General features: G+C 46.4%; 1 protein-coding gene across 1 annotated transcript; it reads left to right on the top strand.

The window, feature by feature from the left end:
* The first annotated feature begins 2313 nt into the window (after nt 1-2313).
* LOC146045397 (zona pellucida sperm-binding protein 3-like) lies at nt 2314-10647 on the top strand. The gene is made up of 8 exons (XM_083164178.1): nt 2314-2856; nt 4469-4587; nt 6743-6846; nt 6912-7089; nt 7156-7276; nt 7388-7479; nt 8223-8350; nt 10406-10647. The coding sequence occupies exons 1-8, from the start codon at nt 2347-2349 to the stop codon at nt 10627-10629; spliced, it is 1476 nt and encodes a 491-aa protein (XP_083020304.1). The 5' UTR covers nt 2314-2346; the 3' UTR covers nt 10630-10647.
* The last annotated feature ends 1867 nt before the right edge of the window (nt 10648-12514 follow it).

Raw genomic sequence — 12514 nt, 5'->3', positions numbered from 1 at the left:
CAGCCCACGCCGCTTTCCCCAAAGAGGATTCACAGCGTGCCGGGAACCTAGGCAGGAACAGACCGCCGGAGGACGGCTTGGAAGCAGGACAGCGAGCGTCACCGTGGCCACGCCCTAACACGTTTCGTGGAACACTTCATCAGAGGGCGTGGCCAACGGGCACTCGCTGACGTCTCAAGAATTTTCCAATACGTAATCACTTTTTGTATGAACTGTTTTTACATTTTTATATATTTATATATTTTTATATATTTTTACATGGATTTGTTATATGGAATTGTCTGGCCTTATTGCACTTTATAACATGTTTACTCAATCAGGCCAAGATGTGAATCTATGTTTGCATTATCTGTGCTTTTTTATGGATTGCCTATATGTATTTTTTATATGTAATGACAGTAAATGCAGTACAGCCGGGATGTGCAATATGAATTACTGCACATACCCAGCGCCGAGTTTAATGTATTTTTAACTATTTCAAAACTGTTTTTTAAACTGTAATGTCTTTGAGAAAAATGATGTGTTTTTTAAACGTACTGAGTCACTTTAAACAAATGACGCTGCTCGTAAAATGTTTTACTGAAAGAGGCATGTGCAATAAGATTTGATGCTTAACCTGTCAATCTGGGCTAAGTCATAACCTGATTGGTGATAGCTGGTGCAATGTGTGATAGGTCAGGTCTTCTGCCTATCGAGAATGGTGAGAGCCCATTGGCTACATGCACCTTCTTGAGATGTCAGCGAGCGCCCGTTGGCCACGGTGACGGTCGCTGTCCTGCTTCCAAGCCGTCTTCCGGCGGTCTGTTCCTGCCTAGGTTCCCGGCACGCTGTGAATCCTCTTTGGGGAAAGCGGCGTGGGCTGTGTTCCTGACAGTGCCCCAGACTTCCGTTGGACCTGCTTTGGCCTGGTAACATCTATGATTAAACCATGTGGTATCCAGCCCACACTGTTGAATTATTTGGTACGAGCAACTTGTGACCATTTTTACTGCTGCTGTTTGCTGTACACTTGAATAAAACTGTTTTATGCACTATGGAGCGCCCCTCTCTTTATCTATTTTCTACAGACCTTTCCTACTCCTGAGGATCCAGGGAGTCATCTTTGGAGGGAGCGGCAGTCTTAATTTATTGGGACTTGGTGCTTTTTCAGCCCTGTGATCAGAAGCTTTCTATGCTGGACTGAGTACATATTAGCGCTATATATCCACCTTCTGTGTATGGTATCTATAGCTGTGTACACATGCTTAGATTTTTCTTTTCGAGAGAGGGGGAGAGACCGTGTCAGTGAGAGACTGGATTAAGAGAGACACAGTTTCAGAGAGAGAGAGACTGTGTCAGTGAGACTGGATTAGAGAGTGTCAAAGAGGAGAGAGGGGGTAAGTGCGCAGGAGAAACACTACCTCACCTACATGATGGAGGTACATAGACAGAGCAGACAGACAGACGGGGTTATGGTATAAATCATCTACAGTGTCTAGGTCTACAATCATATGGTCGACCACTAATGGTCGACAGGGTCAAAAGGTGAACATGGTTAAAAGGTCAACATAAAAAGGTCAACATGGTGAAAAGGTCAACGTCCAAAAGGTCGACATGGAGAAAGGTCGACATGAGTTTTTAATGTTTTTAGGGTGTCTGTGTCAACATAGGTGGACAGGGCGGAGGTCGACAGTCAAACGGTCGACATGGTTTTTTTCACTTTTTTTGTCCCGAATGTCGACACAGGCAATATGGACACTGAAACGTAGCACTGCATCCCCTCACATGGCTCGATACGCTCGTCACACTATTTTATTCTCCCAACACGCCCCTAGTGGAGGGTAGGGCATGAAATACCGCCTGTCAGCACGTCCGATAAAGAAAAAAAAAAAAACATGTCAACATTTTTATTGTCGACCTTCCCCATGTTGACATAATGCTTGTGACCTAATGACCCTGTCGACCTAACTCATGTCGACCTTCAGTCATGTCGACCTTCCTGCATTTCGACCTTCAGTCATGTTGACCTTCATGCATGTTGACCTAGTGGTGTCAACCTAATGCTTGTAGACCTAGTGACCGCAATCCCGGTTGAATTGCTGCAAAGCAGATAAACAGTGTGTAATATATAGCTCACAGGCTGTTGGGGAACTGCAAGTCCCATAATGCTTAGTCATACAACAATTACCTGCCCTGTTTCATATATGTATTGTGTTGTATCCTCATTAGGTGTCTGCACATGGTGAGAGGAGAGCTCAGGTGAGTGTGATGATTACCTGCCCCAGGTGGGGTATTAGCAGCTGGGGGAGGGGTATATAGGGCTGATCCCTGCTCTCCTGGCCTTGTGCTGTGTGTCCTGCAGGCAGAATGGGGCTGTGTATGAGGTGGTGTTGGCTGCTGGTGGCCCTGGTTTATGGCTCCGGATTGGCCAGTGCCAGGGAGCGGGTCTTGGCTAGGCACCAGCCTGGCAATTGGTTGCGGGATCGCCAGTCTCCTGCGAGGGGGTCTGCTAGAGGGTCTCCTGTGGTAGGCGCTTGGCCTGTGCTTGGACAGGAGTCTGGGATTTGGTCCCCCAGGGACCGGTGGGGTGCTCGGCAGGTGTCTGACCTGGGGTCCCTGGTTAGGAATGATGGGGGGGCTGCTCAGTCTAGACAGCTGACCATACCCCAGCCAACACCCCGGAGCTCTCCCATCAGTCTGCAGTGTGGTGAGGACACTATGGTGGTGACCGTGATGAGTGACCTGTATGGGAATGGGAAGCTGGTGAAGGCCTCAGACCTGAGCCTGGGACCCCAATCATGTGCTCCTGGCCCCCAGAGCACCAGTACCAGTGTAGTCTTCCAGATTGATCTCCAGGATTGTGGTAACGGACTACAGGTAAGGCTGGACTGTAACCGGGCAGTGTGCTGTGTTGGTGTTATGTATGTATATAGTACCTGTAGGTCATGGGCTCTGCACACCTGTAACCCTCACCCACCCAGTCTCCCTGTTCTGATGACCCTTAGCAGACCCCTGGCAATGTCTTGAGTTTTGCAGCAATGCTGTGATAGTGGGCAGTCTGGGCCAGATGTACTAAGCTTAAAAAGTGACCAAATGGAGTACTAAACCTCCAGCCAATTGGCTCCTAACTGTCATGTTATAGGCTGGGTTTAAAAAATATCTAGTAGGAGCTGATTGGTTGGAGGTTTATCACTCTCCACTCTGTCACTTGTCAAGGCTTAGTACATCTTTCCCTCTATTTCTTAGTATAGAGACCCTCACACTGACCAATAGGTAACTATGCTAGGTGTGGTCCGGCCTGACCAATATCCAGAATGCAAAGCATTCTGGGCAATCTTAAAAAAAAAATGGCTATAGCTTACTGTACTGGCTACTCTGGTTATTGGCTGTGTGCGATTATTTCTTTCTGAGCACATTGCAGAGCTGCTGTACCTTCTTTTACCCAGCCACCAATCCTGCCTAGATCCATACTGAAAGGGGGGGGGCTTAAAATGGTAAGTAGGTGCTATATTGGGACCTACAGTAATTTCAAGGTACTTGGCAGTGCAGGTTTTAAGGATAGCCATACTTATGAGCAGGTGACTTACTTAGTATCCTGGTTTTGATTTAGCTATTTGTGCTGAAGCCATGCACTGATTCCTGAGCTGTTGATGTGTCTCAGACAAACTGATGTCCAGACGGTTGAGGATCATTAGGTCGACATGGTGTTCACATCTGTGGGTACTTGTGTGGCGAGCCACCGAGCCCGAAGCATGGCGAGGGGACACGTAATATCTGTGAAGTAATGCGCGGAGCTCGCTGCGCTCGCCACACTATATAAAATCAACTCCACGCCGACGTGGATAGTGGGAGTATGAAAAGGTCGGAGGAAGCGTACCGCCGCCACGCTTCAGGTTGGCGTTGATCGTGGGGTGGCGTTAACAATGGGGGGCATTTGACCCATCAGGGTTGGGAAACAATATAAATTGGGGTCTGGGGGGCATTTAACATTGGGGCCAATGTAAAATCGGGTCTCGGACCATGTAAAAATCTGGTCTCGGGGATTCCAATGTAAAAATCGCATGCGATTTGGTTGCATGCGATCAACGCGATTTTTTTGGGGTCCCGATGGATACAATTTTTGACGCTGGTGCCGTGCTAGGAAACTTTTGGTCCTGAATGTCAACGGTCGACATGGACACTGAAATGTAGCACCACGTCCCCTTGCATTACTCGCTACGCTCAGCACACTATTTTATTCTCCCACCATGCCCTAGTGGATGGTAGGTGATCGTTCTAGACATAGGATAAGTGATGTTTTAGTAACTTATCTATGAATGATCTACTGTCAGGAGCTGAACCTTCTCTACCATAATTCAGCTTCTGAGCTGTCTGGCCGGCATGTGCTGTCCCAGTAGATGGGTAACGCTACTTCTAAAGTCTATCCCTTTAACGACTCCTGGTGTCCACAGACTGGATGATGGAGCCATGTCTCTGCTTTGTCCTACAGATGACGGCAGATTGGCTGATCTACACAAGCAGCCTGACCTACAGCCCAACATCTCCTGTTGGTGTCCCCATCACCAGGACCAACCCTGCTGTGGTTCCCATCCAGTGTTTCTACCCCCGGTGAGTTTACACCAGTGAGTGATGGTCACTATTACCTGAGCTTGGTGAGTTGCCACCACAGGGATTTGGCCTGCCATTAGAGGATATATGAAGAGCGGGCCCCTTCTAAAAGGATAGGGACAGTGGTGCATTAAGGATGAATTTGGGTGCTTGGCTTGTTTCTATAGAAACTCCTCATTGTTTATCCATGGCAGGAAAAGTGCTTGATGGCAGGTATGTGCAACTGAGACTGCTGATGTCAGTGGTATAAATCCCAGACAGAGTGGTACGGTCTGGGTTTTGGGTATGCTTGTGTTGGTTTGCTACTTTCCATTCCTATAACACTCACCAAGTTAATCAACTCCTGAGCTGGGAGTGATTTAAGAGGGGGAAGATGCCTGTGGGCAGTGTTGGGGAACTGTGTGGAAGAAAGCAAGCTAGAGGTGCTGCTGCAATTATCTGTCAGGGACCTGCCAGTACAGTGAGTGCCTTGGTCTATGCCTGCCTGTTCTGAAGCTAAAATAACAGATTTTGTGTTAAAATTGTTGCAAATAAGTTTACCAATTGCTGCTGAAGAAAAGCCTGACTTGTTTTGGATGTGCTGTCGACAAGCCTCCTTTAATTTGGTTGCAGCAAGAAAGGGTTTTATTAATAAACAATTTCATTTGTCTGTCTACCTGTCTTGGAGCCAAGATCTCACACCATGTATCTTACACCTCCACTTTATCGTACCTTAAAGGGATTAGGTGGTTTCTTCTGTACAAAGGGGGTCTTGTCTGTAAAACAAATCTTGTGCAGGAACCCCTGGTGCACCACATATTCAGTGATCGCAAAACCCCCCAAAAATTATGTGTCCCTGGGACCCCTCCCTTAAAAAAAATCGGGGTCCTACTTGACCTTTTCTGGGTCCCAAATGGAATAAAGTCTCCTCTCCCCTTCCACAGCATGGCACATACAGAAGCCTCCTCCTCTCTTCCATATGGCATATACCCTGAGCCAAGGGCTAGCCTGAGCCTATTTTCTTTTTTTTTGGTAAGCAAACATAGATTTGGGCACCCCAAAACTGTGGGTTGGGGGGGGGGGGGGGGGGGTAGGTAATCAATTGGCAATTTGCCCACTCACATAAAGCAAGATACACATATACTAGAAAAAGGCATAATGTTGGCATAGGGACACCTGTGCTGCACCAATCAGGATTCTGCCCCTGTCCATTGTTTCTGGAACAAAATAAAAGTAATGGCAGCAGGAACAGGAGGGATAGGGTTAGTGAAATCCCAGCAGAGTCTATAGGCTCCTCTCCTACATGCAGCTCTACCTGTTAAGAGTTAATTGGTGAGCTGCAGCCTCTCTGCCAGCCGTGTAGTGAGGGGAGGAGGGGACAAGTGGGCCATTAACAGCTAGCACTCAGAGCCTGGAGGAGGTGACAGTGACACACAAGAGAGCAGCACCGCGAGGTAGGAGAGGAGGAGGGAAGTCTGCAGCCCCAGTCCTACTAGCAATAAATCCCCTTACATGAAACAGCCAAGCAGCCTGCTAAATGGACCACGCACCCCTCTTACCTCTACTTCCTGCCCGGGTCTGCTCCGTCCTCACTCATACCTCCCTGGTTGTGGCCCCCAATGCTGGTTTCAGTTCCTCGTGCTCCGTCCTCACACCAGCCGCAGCTCTGTTCCCCTGCTGAGCAGCTGCTTCTGGTGTTGGCTCCAGCCGTCTGTTGTTGAGGCACAGTGCAGGAGCCAGCTTACGCGGCTTCTGTGCACTGCTGCCTATGACTCTGCGGTGACAGGGACCCTTTCATTTTCGCGCCCAGCAGATGTATGAAGCGGCCATAAGTCACGCTGTGTCTTCTCCACGGTCGCATCACAACTGAGGGGGAAACAGATCCCTCCGCCCTTGTCACACATATTAACACGGCGTGCACCCCGAAATGGCTGGGTCCCAGGGGACCCAGCTATTCATAAAAAATGAGTCCCTGGTGCTCCAAAGTGGGTAAAATACTCGCTATAGCGAGTATTTGCGAACTCTGCATATTGGATGTAGGGTCTAGCATCCGAATTTAGACTTTTGGTAGATATCTAGTGTAAACCCACCAGGGTTACAGTCAATGATGCCACGATAGAAGAAACTTGACTTCTATTCTGTATAATGCTGAACCGCATGGGTTTGTCTTGTGCAGAAATGCTAATGTGAGCAGTGAGGCCATCGAGCCAACATGGGTTCCGTTCAGCACCACAGTGTCCTCAGAAGAGAGGTTGTCCTTCTCCCTGCAGCTGATGACTGGTAAGTGAGGTGGGGGTGTGATGGTCCATGGTCTGGTCTCTTCTAATCCTGTGGTTCCCTTACAGCTGACTGGAGCGCTCCCAGATCTTCATCCATCTTCCAGCTGGGAGATGTTCTCTACATAGAGGCCTCTGTGGACATTCAGAACCACGTCCCTATGATGCTTTTTGTGGATAGCTGTGTGGCCACTTTGTCTCCTGATGTCCAGTCCACCCCTAATTATGCCATCATTACCAACAATGGGTATGTTATACTCTTCTGGCTGACCTGATGGTTCCACCTTCTGGCTATAACCAATATGTTCTATAGGTGCCTGGTTGATGGTGAGCTACAAGATTCCTCTTCTGCCTTCATATCCCCAAGGCCAGAGCAAAACCAGCTCCAGTTCACAGTTGATGCTTTCCGGTTCACTGGGATAGACGTGTCTCTGGTGAGGACAGGGTTTTGCTACTGTACTAGTATGGTAGATGCTATTATGCTGGTGGCTGTATACACTTAGGCCTATGGTCTTATCTCTGTCCTATATCCTTCCCTTCTCCAGATCTATATCACGTGTAATCTCAGAGCTGCTGCAGCTACTCAGGTCCCAGATCCCATGAACAAGGCCTGTTCCTATGTGAAGGCAACCAGCAGGTGAGTATGTACTAATGTAACATCTATACAGCAGGCAAGGAATATGAGGGAGATAGATTCTCTAATACTCTTAAGGCTTTCCCAGTAAATGATGTCCCTAAAAGCCTCCAGTCCTATGCAGTGTGCAATCACAGGGACTTTTAGTAGTGCACTGGTATTTCTTGGTCCTTCTAATCTTGTGTGGTGGTACCATGATCTCATTTATCTAAGTAACTTCCACAAGGAGGGTCTGGTCCAACCTACCCTCAACTAGATCAGTGTTTCCCAACCTTGTACCCCCCCCCTAACAGTTCACGTGTTTTGGTCCACAATGTATACTCGTTACTCAGACACATTTTAAAAGATCCACAGGAAGGGGGGGGGGGGGGTACATGAGAATTGAAGTTGGGAGCCACTGATCAATATAGACTTACAATTGTAAACAATGAGAACCTATAACTAAGGTTCTCGGCATGTTTGGACATTGTTGATGGGCACTTTTTTTGGCAAGAGGAGTGCCTTCAGATGGGTCCTTGTTATCTATAATAACACTAGTTTATGAAAGACTGCACAAATTAGTGCACACTCTAATTGCAGCGTTTATCATAACTGTTTTGTCTGTTGCTTAGCGTGGTAACCTGCATTTTTTTATATTTGCTGCATTGCCCTAAAAGTGTGCGCACCATCATATCTCCAGACCTGTTGGAACTATTGCCATGCTGATTGTGAACATACTCATCATTGCTCCTTTTTTATCTCCATAGCTGGACAGCTGTGGATGGTCCCAGTACAATCTGCCAGTGCTGTAGTTCCGGAAGCTGTGTTGGTCAAAGCCGGAGACTGGGACCTGTCCGTGGGATTCCAAAAAGAGTTGGCAAAAGAGAAATAGCTGGTGAGTAACAGACATTCTTGTTATGGTTCTAGCTGCCTGGACCCTTCATATAGTAGCCTCGGGTCTAGGAAACTGAAATGATTATCAAACCTTAGAGAACCAGTTCCTTTTCACTCTAAAATAACCTGTAACATGAGTTTGGTGCTGGTACTTTACCATTGTATCTTCCCAAGGCTTGGTATGCAGAAGATCAATGATCAAATCCTTCTATAGGAGCCCATAGATGCTCCGCTCTGTACTATGCAATGCGCGCATCACATAGTACGGTACAAAAAGTATGTGCTGAAAACCTCCTAAGTGTCTTGTGTTTGGGTTCTGATTTTTTTGTTAAAGCATAAACGGCTAATCGCAGAATTATTTTTTTTTTTTTTTATTAAATTAGATATAGCAGCCTAGTATGTAGTTGTACAACTAGATATGTACACTTAGGCAGTAACAATGCCAGTGGCAAGAGTAAATAGAGGTTGCCAGTATTATTCACAGTATTCAGTGCAGGCAGCACCAGTGGACTATATATAATTCAATAAAGTATTAATAATATAGCAGCCTAGTAGGTAGAGAAAATAAACTACTAGGCAGGCAGTATCACTGCCAGTGGTGACAACAAAAGGTAGTTCAATTAAGTATTAATATTACACACCACCAGTAGCTTTATGCAGTGCACCAGCAGAATTTATAATTAATTTTATTATTAGGTACTGCTTGGCAGTGGCACACGTCAGTGCACCAGCAGCATGGAATTATTTTTTTTACAGTCCCACACAGCACAAGTATTTAATTAAATTAGATATAGCAGCCTAGTATGTACTAGGTAGGCAGTAGCACTGCCAGTGGTAACAGTGGACTGAGTAACTAAATAGTACTGGCAGATTCAGTGCAGGCAGCACCAGTGGAATATATATATATATATATATATATATATATATATATATATATATATATATATATATATATATATATATATATATATATATATATATATTTTAATTAATTATTCATATAATATATATTACAGCACCAGAGGTAGGCCCCAGCACAGAGGAGACAGTAGTACTACAGGTACAGTTAGACTGTCCTCCCTTGCTAGGGAGAGCCTACCCTAAGCAGAGAGGAGAACAGAGTACACAGCAGCACTGAGGGAGACAGCCCCAGCGAATAAAATAATTACAGCACAGCACACCAGAGGTAGACCGCACAGAGGAGACAGTAGTACTACAAGTACAGTTAGACTACACAGCAGCACTGAGACAGCCCCAGCGAATAAAAAATATTGCGCTCAAGTCCCAGCAGCAGCACCAACACACCCTCTCCTAGCCCACTACTAGACTGGAGTGAAGATGGTGGGCGCAGCAGCCGCTATTTAAAGCCTTGCGACCATGTGGCCGGCCCTGAGTCAGGCGGAATCTCCAAACGCTGCTCGGAATGATGACGTTCGTGGGGGATCGGATCTCTGGAATCTGAGTCTGCACATCTCTACCTTTTGTACTAGGTACACATCGGATCGCAGTGCATGCACAAGGCATGCAATCCGATGTGTACTTTAAAAGTACAAAACGGACCATGTATGGGGGGCTTAAGCATTTTAACTCTAAGGGAGTTTGACCTCCTCTGAAGCTTTTCAAAATATCCTCAGTCTACTTAACTATACTGTAGGGGGTGACTGCTTGTGAAACACTTAATAGTTCATCAGTAGTCTTTCAATTGTTTCAATACATTTTACTACAGATTACTGTATCCCTTATGTGTAGACTGGCTCAATGCTTATCACCACAGATTGCAGGGTATTCATTGACCTTGGGTAAGAGCCTGGCTCTGTAGCTTGGCAGATTTAAGTGTAGCTTAAAAAATATCTTGACCACTGCTAGTGCGACTATATTAAAATGTTCAATTTTAGTTATCTAGAACTAGGTTTATATATCCTCCTTTGATCAGAGTTTTTGCTGTTGCATTATAACATGAAGAATAAGGCTTTATTATATTGTTTGACATGACCTCTCCTTGATGCCAGTCCCATACAAGACAAACTTATCTTTAACAAACTACAATCTCCTGTAGATGGACCTGTGGGAGAAGAACGTGGATCTGTGACGTTGGGGCCGCTGCTGGTTAGGGCAGATTATGTCCAGGCTTCCAGAATCTCAGCAGGCCACGAGGACTGGGAACAGTGGGTTCTGGTAGCTATCGTGTCTGTCAGTCTGGTTGTGTTACTTGGCTTTTTTGTTCTGACTGTAAGACTCATCATGAGAAGACATGCTGGTGTACAGGCTGCAGAGAAATAAAATGCTACACAAATCTTATCTATCCTGTCTATGTTCTTGAACGAGTACTGGAAGGTGTAGACCATACTTGCCTACTTTTGAAAACTATTTTCAGGGAGATTCTTGCTCATAGTAAAATGCAGTGGTGGAACTCCTGGAGGCAATGGCGTATCTGCCGCCAGGCTTAAAGGGGGCACTGGCTCCATTGCCTCAGATTTTCTGCTCATTAGTGCGGGTGCTGTGTGCTCCTCCCCGTACCCTTGTGTGAAGAGGTGCGGGTGGCCCATACATGCTGAAACCCCCACATGTTAGAGGTAGAGAGGTTTGTGTGAGACAAAGCGAGATTGTAAAGTGGGAGAGAAATGTTTTCAGAGAGAAAAAGAGAGCGGGGAAGAGATCGTTTAGAAAAACGAGGGGGAGAGAGATTCAGGAGGAGAGACAGTTAAGGACAGTTTCAGGGAGAGTCTCAGAGGGAGAAAGAGGCCCTGTTGGAGAGACCGTATCTCTGAAAGTCTTTCTGAGAGAGATGGTGTCAGAGGGAGAGAGTGTCAACAGAAAGGGAAGGAAAATAAGTAGGTGAGATACTACTTGACTACAGAATCAATTTTTTTTTGGGGGGGGGGGGAGGGGGGGGGTAGACAGACAGTAACAGACATGGAGGGGTGGGGATAAGGACCTACAGAGCACCCGGTTGGGATCGTTTGGTCGAATGTCATTACATCGAATCCATTAGGTCGAATTGCTAAAAGGTCGACATGATTCTAGGTCGAAAGGTCATTAGTTCGACAGGTCATTAGGTCGACAAGGTCATTAGTTCGACATTGTCTAGGTCGACATTCACAAAGTCGACATGGGGTTTTTCACTGTTTTTTTTACCTGAATGTCAACACAGTCGACATGGACACAGTTTAAAGTGCACTGCATCCCCTCGCATCGCTCGCTGCGCTCGCAATGCGTCGGGCACGGTGCCTCGCTACGCTCGGCACACTATTTTATTCTCCCACCACGCCCTAGTGGATGGTAGGGCATGAAATACCGCCTGTTGGCTCAAAAAACAGTGAAAAACCCCATGTCGACTTTGTGAATGTCAACCTAGACAATGTCGAACTAATGACGTTGTCGACCTAATGACCTGTCGCACTAATGACCTTTCAACCTAGAATCATTTTGACCTTTTCTCATGTCGACCTTTTAGCAATTCGACCTAATGGATTCGATGTAATGACATTCGACCAAATGACCGCATCCCAGAGCACCATGTGGGGGCATAGATGCGCAGATAGACAAACATTACACAGAAAAAAAAGTGATAAGACTTTTACCTCTGCAGGTGATTTCACCCGAAGACAGGTTCAATCTCCTGCCAAATCCTTCATACAGTTATGTGACTAGCTTTCTCTATTAAAAGCAAAACTCTAAAACCAACATACAGCACTGTACTTACAAATATGAGTCCCACTAAAAACCACTTCCGGAACAAACCCCTATGATAAGATTCCCCAAGATACATATGGAAGATGGGCGGTTAGGATGCTGTTGATTAGAATTCTGACCCCGGCATCCCATTAGAGGGAATCCTGACAAATATAGTTATATACTTACCCTCCCGCTGCCCCACAGCCTAACCCGACTCTAAACCGAACCGTTCCCACACCTGCTGCCTAAATGTAACCCTCCAAGCTAGTGCCTAAACCTAGCTCACTCCCCCTGCCTGACTCTATCCCATCCCACATCCGGTACTTCTTCACTTTCACGGCGTCAGAGTCCCCTTGCGGGGCTCGCTTCGCTCGCCCACGCTGCGGGCTCGGTGGCTCGCCACGCTAATTAAAATCAACTCCATGCCAACATGGATAGTGGAGGTATGAACTATCCATGTTGGCATGGCGTTAACTTTGTTTTTTTTTTA

Source organism: Crinia signifera, chromosome 11, assembly GCF_055691185.1.
Source record: "Crinia signifera chromosome 11, ASM5569118v1, whole genome shotgun sequence".
Classification (NCBI taxonomy): domain Eukaryota; kingdom Metazoa; phylum Chordata; class Amphibia; order Anura; family Myobatrachidae; genus Crinia; species Crinia signifera.
The sequence above is the reverse complement of the archived record's forward strand: the minus strand, read 5'-3'. Positions and strand labels throughout refer to the sequence as shown.

What these genes read in the sequence shown, in the direction of transcription:
- LOC146045397 (XM_083164178.1), top strand. Translation starts at nt 2,347, where the DNA reads ATGGGGCTGTGTATGAGGTGGTGTTGGCTGCTGGTGGCCCTGGTTTAT. An exon ending in ATTGTGGTAACGGACTACAG is followed by an intron (nt 2,857 to 4,468) that starts GTAAGGCTGGAC and finishes TTTGTCCTACAG; the next exon opens with ATGACGGCAGATTGGCTGAT. An exon ending in TGGCAAAAGAGAAATAGCTG is followed by an intron (nt 8,351 to 10,405) that starts GTGAGTAACAGA and finishes AATCTCCTGTAG; the next exon opens with ATGGACCTGTGGGAGAAGAA.